We start from the raw sequence: 7672 nt of genomic DNA on the forward strand, positions 1-7672 counted from the left end.
GCATATAATAAAGATGTAAAGAGAAAGAGGATCTCCTTGTCTTATTTCTCTGATTAAAAAAATGGTAATGATACATACTATATATCATGCATAACTAGAGCTATAATAAGTTGTCCTTTTTAAAAATAATTAGGTGAAGTTTTTAAGTATTTTTTTTATAATCTTTTAACTTAATTTTTTTTTTTAAGTTTAATTCTTTTTTAAAGTTTGTATAATCACCAAAGAGTTATTTAAAATAAAATAAAAAATTCAAGTTATTGATATAGCTTAAACATCTACCTCCGTTTTAAAATGAATTGCACACTCGTTAAAAGATTGTAATAACGTTGTCATAAGATATTATATTTTTACTAAATTAATTTTATTAAAGTATTCAAAGTAATATACAAAATAATAATTAAAAGATACAATTTGAATTTTTTTAATTATTGACACATTTAAAAATGAGAATGACAATCATTTTAAAATAAATTTTATTTGTTAAAATCACATTCATTTTGAAATGAAGGGAGTAACATTTTTCTATAAAAAAAAAGCAGATTGATTCATAGTATAACATGCAGTTTTTTAATATATAAAAATAGTAAATGGATATTTTCAACAAAAGTAATTAATTTTTTTTTAGTTTATAAGTTTGTATACTATTTTTTATTTATATTTAATTTTTTTTATTTAGTACAAATTTACATTTAACTTATTTTAGTTAAAAAATTATAATATTTAATTTTGCTCATGCCAATTTTATTGAAAAATACTGCATACATGCATATTGTCTTTTCAGAAAGTTTTGATCATTGAAAACAGATTTTAATGGTAAAACTACGTGATTTAAAAGTTGTTGCAACTATTTACTATAGTATAATGAATGATCTAAATATATCAATTCAACTTGTATGTATGAAAACAATCCTGCTTATTTGTTCATATTGAACTATAAAAACAAAGTAGTAGAGTTGATGCATATACTTAATTATATAGTAAATATTATTGTACAATTATTTCATAGTAGAAAACTTGTTTGGTGGTTATGGCTCCTATCACTACTAGCGGCAATAACACAACTACTGATGAAACAAAAAACGATCATAATAAAAAGGAAGACGAAACAAATAGCAGTAACAGTGAAAAGAGCAATAGCAGTGATGAAAACAACACCAATAGCAATAACAGCCCTTGCAGTGGTTCAAAAAACATTAAGTGTGAAATATGCACCAGAACATTTGCTACAGAAAAAGCGGAAAAAGATCATATGGAGTCTCATGGTGGAAAATTCCAGTGTCCTAAATGCAAGCGTTGCTTTGAAACCACAAAGCAAAGAGAGGATCACCTCAACATTGGAAGGTGCAAGAAAGCATGAGGTTCTCATTATTATATAGTTATGTTTAGAACATGCACTTCTTTCTTTTATTTATTACTTGTCTATTGTTTAAAATAATGGAGTGTCCCTCTTATAGGAGAACTTATTTGGTCTTAGTTTTATAAGTTTGTCTTTAATTCTGTAAAATTCTTAAGGAAAGTTCTGTTTGTTTGATATAAAAATAAAATTGTGTTTGTATTAAAAAAATTTATGTTAGTATTGAACTATTTTACATACCCATAAAAATCAAACTATAAAAACAACCAAAACATTAAAATTATTATTAGAAAAATATAAAAATATGGTTTGAAATTCCATGCAATTTCATCCAAATTTACGGCAGATAGAACTAGTCCAACAATGTAAACTCAGATTTATTTTAAAATTTATCAAAATTAGAGTTTACTCAAAATTAATGCTGGTTAAAAGTAAAATAGATTCAACATTTGTTACATATAACATCAACTGCTTTTTTTCAAAAGAAATATTTTTTACAACCACCATTCTAGCACAAGTATGAATTCATTGAGACACATATTGTATTATGGTCATTTTATTATCCAATATAACTTTATAATAACAATATGTAAATATGTAGTTGTCTTTTAAATCCTTAAAATTTAAACTAATTAATTTTCTAACTTTTTTTATAAACAAGGATATTATATTAGAAAGGAGTATAAGAGGTGTCATACCCAATACAAATGGAAAACACACAATAGATCAACCAATACAAAACATAAAAACAAATCGAAGCTAATCAAATTAAGAAATCGAATTTTCGCATCAATCCATCCAACGACTTGCCTTGTTAAACTTACTAAAGGCCACTAACCACTTCCAAGAGAGAAATTTTATCATCCCTGGCATGTCAAACTTGCTTAAGACCCCATTGAATAAAATTGCATTCCAACAACTCTAAATGATCCAACAAATAGCAAAACCAAACATTCAATTAAGCTTAAGCCAAAAATATGAGGAAGTTTTTCTACTAAGCTCCCTTAAACGAGCAAAAAAAACGACTCCATCTCCAAAACATTCTTCACTCCTGATCACTTACAAGTCCTACTCCAAATGATTTTACTAATCTCACAATTAAAAAATAAGTGATCAACATCCTCAAAAACATGAAAGCAACGGGGGAAAACAAAATTGTGAATTCCTTCAATAACTCCTCGTCTAGCTAGCTCAACCTTGGTCGGTAATCTAATAAGAAAAAGTCTTCACCCAAAAAATAAAACTTTACTAGAAGCTTTAATCTTCCACAAATACAATAAATCCCTCTTCAAATCCGATTGTAAAACCATCCAAAAATTAGACAACCCATACATGCTCAAGTAACTAGATTTGACCGAAAAACCATTACCATTTCCCCCAAACAAACGCATCAACACCTCCTAAACCGGTTGGATTCCACACTGAATCAACTGCAATTCCTTCACCATTTATGTATCTGCGGGCGACAACAGAAGACCCGACATCATATGATGAAGGTCCCAACTCCATGAATTCTCGGTCCAACCTCCACAACTAACAACCTTAAAAGCAGAATTTTTAACATACAAGAAGAGGGACGAGAATTGCGAACATAAGGTTGCCAGACCAATCCAATGATGGAACCAAAAGTCAATAGTCCTTCTATTGCTAAACTTGTAAGAAATCGCCGATGAGAACTACTACTCTTGATTAGCTTCAAAAGCTTCACCCACTGAACAAATATCTTTCACACCACATGGACGAATTTGAATGGAAATGAGACGAAGAATCACTCAACATTACTTAACTTGGCTGCGTTTATCCCCCAAGTGATATATATTTCCCCTCTTTAGTAGAGTCGTCAACCTTAAGCAGAAAATGTATACCCTTTCTAAATCCCCACTGAGTTTATTCTTCGTGGAAGATTTTGCTTTAGCTATCCTTTCCATACTTGGATAGGATAAGTCCCCAGTTTAAGATCATTCCTCATTGAGAAGAGTCTTGTTTGAATATCCCTCTCCAGTTTATTCCTGGATTGAACCTGATCTCTGACAGTTATGATATTGAATCTCTCTAGATTGTAAAAACCTAGATTGATGGTACATTTATTTTGTACCTTCAAATACTTCGACCCCCCATGAAGAAAAATTGTTTATTATTTCCCATCAAAGATGAATTTTGTTCCCTAACAGTGTTCTTGTAACACTTCCTTTGAAATCCCTACCTAACAATAAGCGGAGGTCTCTTTATTTGAGAAGCTTGTTTTATTCCCGAATTTTTGTTTCGAATGACAAATGGCAGTCTCTTTTCCAAGAAGTTTGTCTCTTCCCAGTGAAGTTAGCACACATATCAACCTCCTTATTCTTCCATCAAATGGTTATCTCTTTGCAAAATTCCTGTCAGAGAAGTTTGTTGGATCTCTTTTACCCTTTTCAAGTGGAAGACTTGATTAAAGAAGAACTTGAAACCCATTCGTGGCATACAACCTGAATCGTGTGAAAATTTATTCGACAACATGTGGCAGTCTCTTTATTTGAGAAGATTGTTTCGTTTTGGACGACAAATATAAGTCTTTTTCGAGAAGTTTATCTATCCCCAGTGAGGTCCTTTAACCAAATGGTTATCTCTCCGAAAAATTCCTGTAAACGAATTTTGTTGGAGCTCTTTCAACCTTTTCAAGAGGAAGTCTTGGTTAAAGAAGAAACTGAGACTCGTTCGAGGCATACAGCCCGAACAGTTTGTTGAAGTTTATTTATCCTTTTCAAGTGAATACTTAATTAAAGAATAAATGGAAACCCATTTTATGGCATACAACCCGAATCATGGTTGAAATTTATTATCCAACGACAGATGGAAGCCTCTTCTCCGAGAAGTTTATCCATTCCCCAGTTAAAGTTTATCAACATATCAATTACTCATCCGTCAAATGGCTATCTCTCCAGAAGAATCCCGTCGGAGAAGTTTGTCTAAAACTATCACTTTTGCTTCCCCAGAGTGCAGTTAAAAACGGCTAATGGCAATTTCCTCAATAAGCCCGTTATCAAAAATCATCCTCATTCAAATGGCTATCTCTTCGGAAAATTCCCGCTAGAGAAGTTTGACGAGATTCCTTTCAGATGATGTTATTTTCTGTTTACTTGAGAAACTTGTTTTGAAGATCCCCGATGGAGTCATTGGTTCCCATCTCCCATTTAGTGATCACCCTTTTCTCAAATGAAAGTCTATTAAAGAAGAAACTGGATCTTTTTTCCAATGTTGGAAGTTGGTTCTCATTCAATTATCAAAACTTACATTCTCGTTCCCCAGTGGAGTGTTAATTTTACCCCCAGTAATTTAAACACTTTCCCCAGTTTGGTAGCCTTTGGCGCTATTCCCCGGTGTTAGTCTTTCTTCTCTGCTTGGTTTCTCCAGCAGTAGTGTGTCTCTTGTGGCATCATAACCCACGAAATTCAGAGTCTTGCATTCACATCATATCATAAGCATCATTGCGGTATCTTAGGCTCAAAAATTGTGCATTTTAATATTCAAGTCCCTCGAATCTCGTCGAGACGAAGATTTCAACCTTCATATCTCCAGATGGAGGAAACTTAAATATGGGCAGTTGTAATACCCTAATTTTCACCCTTAAGATCCTTTATCATTTGCATAACATCAAGGTCATCAAATAGTTTTATGTATATGCTTATGCTTTGCTAACCCCACAAAAATACAAAAAAATTTACATGTCTTGCTTTGCTTTGTTTGCAAGTTAGGATTTTGGCATCAAGAAGTGCAAGGGATGGATCAATCAAAGCTTAGTGTGATCATAGATATATCAAGGTGATCAAGAGTCTTCCCTGTAACAGTAAATTCATGATCATCAAGATATGGATAAGCTAGACATCAAATAACAAGAGTCGCCACCGCGCTTTTATTATTTCCAAGGGAAAAGGGAAAAAAGTACGAACAAAACCCAAAAGTAAGAAGTTTTCAAATCAAAACTAATAAAATGTCAGAGATTACAGGTAAGGGGGTTGGTTACACAGAGGGAAGGTATTAGCACCCAAAGTGTCCTAGGTACTCATAGGGAGCCCTTTTTTGTGTGCATGTGTATTTTGTACAAAGGATGTTTGCAAGCAAATAGAATGGGGGATGAGAAAAGAATTTATTAATTATATTTTTGTGTTTGACAAGACCTTCGGACTTGTGCCTACGTACCAACATAAAAATGAGGGATCAAAATCTCGTAGTTCGTGATACAAATTTCAAAATGGATGCATTGCTTTTAATCAAAAAATTAGGTCTGAAAGGCACAAAGGCCTAAAAAGGGTTTGAATCAGTTAGTTCCTTTTTGGCTTTTGAAAGTTTATGTCAAGTATAGTTAAGTCTATTTACAAGTTTGATTAAGAAAATAAGTTTGAAAATGCAATGGCATAAGACCAAAGTTTCTAGTTTTTAAAGTGGTCAGAATTTAGAAAATAACAAGTACAAACAAAGAAGTTTTTAAAAGGAGAAAGAGATTTTGAAATTACAGAAATGGGAAGGAGATGGAGAGACTAATCCTATGCACAAAATTAAAAGTTAAGAGTTGAAAAGATCTGACCGATGGGTAGTAATCCAATAGGCAAGAATGCCATATAGAAACCCCAAATTCCTTGGACATTTTGAATCAAGCAACAAACAATGCATACAATATTAACTTGAAGAGCAAGGCATCAAATAAAGATAGCCATATCCAAGCTTTAGCCACTCCATGATCTTCTTCAAATTTGCCCATGTAACAGGTGAATTCCATAAGTCACGGGTTCAAACTAACAGCTTCACAATGATCATGGTGCAGATGAACTCAAAGGGTTCTTGAATGATGTATCAGATGAAGTTTCAAATTGCAATCACTTGTTTTCACAAAAGTTGGCATTTACCAAGTCCTTTAGCATAGGGAGGTTGCCTAAATTCTAAGTCCAATTTGCCCAAGATCAAGTCAACAGTCCACACAAGAGTTTTTTAGGGTTTTTGTTCTTATTATGTACATTAATGGTCCAAGACCACACAAACAAACAAAATAAACACAAGCAAGATATATCACACAATATGGTCCAAATGGACAAAGGGAAAATGAAATTAACATAAACAATTAGAATGGTATGAATAATGGCAAATGAATAGAACTTAGAAATTAAAGTGCATTAAAGTAAATGACTTGAAATTAAATGTTAGTTGTTAATGAGTTAGAAGTTAGTATTGTTTTGCTTTACATTTTAAGTCATTCTTTGGAGAACACTCAACCCACTTATCACAAGCATGTATCCTTGAGCCAAGACATCTTCCAAAGGAAGGAAAAAAGGCCAAGTTTCCACACAATACCATGAAAGACGGGAGACTTACAATCTCACTAACTAGAATGCTATGCCTTTTTGTGTCAAAAATTTAGCGCTATGTTAAGGAATCAAAATTGGACTAATGTAGAAGTCACAACTATTTGAGGTCGGACAATAGAATTTTGGTGTTAATGCATGTTAGAGACATAGTATAATGGACTATGCTCATGAAACATACCACACACAAAAGGAATATGCAAAAGAGGTGGCCTAATCTCATCCATACTTATATTGATTTTGCAATCAACTAGCCTTAGGACTTAGAGATATCATAGGTCAAATGAGATGAATGCATAAAGAAGGGGAATGAGATGAAGAGGGAAGGAAATGGATCAGAACTCAAATTGGTCAAAGAAGGACTTTTACCAAATTAATATCATTCATTCATTTTGGGAGATGGAATGTACATTCCATCTATCCTCTAAATTCAATAATATTAACTTAACAAAGTCAAATCAACATTGACCAAGGCCCAACAACATGAGTCAAACTTACACAAATCATCAGAATAGGTCAACACAATTTTTTGGCATTTATTCAAATTAAAAATACTAAAATAAGGCATTTAAATTAAATATGGTTTATCAAATTCCTAAAACATCATCAAAACATTAAAGAAATGGCCATGAGATTTATCATAGGTCAAACAAGGTCAAAGGACCTTGGAGAAAAAATTACAGAATTTTTAAAGACTTAAAAATATTTTTAAACAATTAAAAATAATCACAAAATCAATTAAATCATGAAAAATATTAATAATGACCTAAAAAATATTTTTAATTCAAAATATGAAAGAGGAAGTTATTTGAATTTTTTTGGTGAAACTCTCATATTTTTGGATCAATATTAAAATTAATATGAATTAATGAAAATGAAAGGAATAAAAATTAAAATAAAAAAATCAAAAAAACGTGGACCACTTGATCTCCCTCATTAATTGAGGTGGCAGATCAAGTGGTCTGAAATGCGCGTTCCACCAAAC

At 32.0% G+C, this 7672-nt stretch overlaps 1 protein-coding gene across 1 annotated transcript; it reads left to right on the forward strand.

Moving 5' to 3' along the window:
* Positions 1-1027: 1027 nt before the first annotated feature.
* On the forward strand, positions 1028-1357 carry LOC127123329 (uncharacterized). The gene has a single exon (XM_051053558.1). The coding sequence runs from the start codon at positions 1028-1030 to the stop codon at positions 1355-1357; it is 330 nt and encodes a 109-aa protein (XP_050909515.1).
* The last annotated feature ends 6315 nt before the right edge of the window (positions 1358-7672 follow it).

Source organism: Lathyrus oleraceus, chromosome 2 (assembly GCF_024323335.1).
Source record: "Lathyrus oleraceus cultivar Zhongwan6 chromosome 2, CAAS_Psat_ZW6_1.0, whole genome shotgun sequence".
Taxonomy (NCBI): domain Eukaryota; kingdom Viridiplantae; phylum Streptophyta; class Magnoliopsida; order Fabales; family Fabaceae; genus Lathyrus; species Lathyrus oleraceus.

Bases quoted from the DNA above. Each gene is read 5' to 3' on its own strand.
- LOC127123329 (XM_051053558.1), top strand. From the start codon at position 1,028: ATGGCTCCTATCACTACTAGCGGCAATAACACAACTACTGATGAAACA.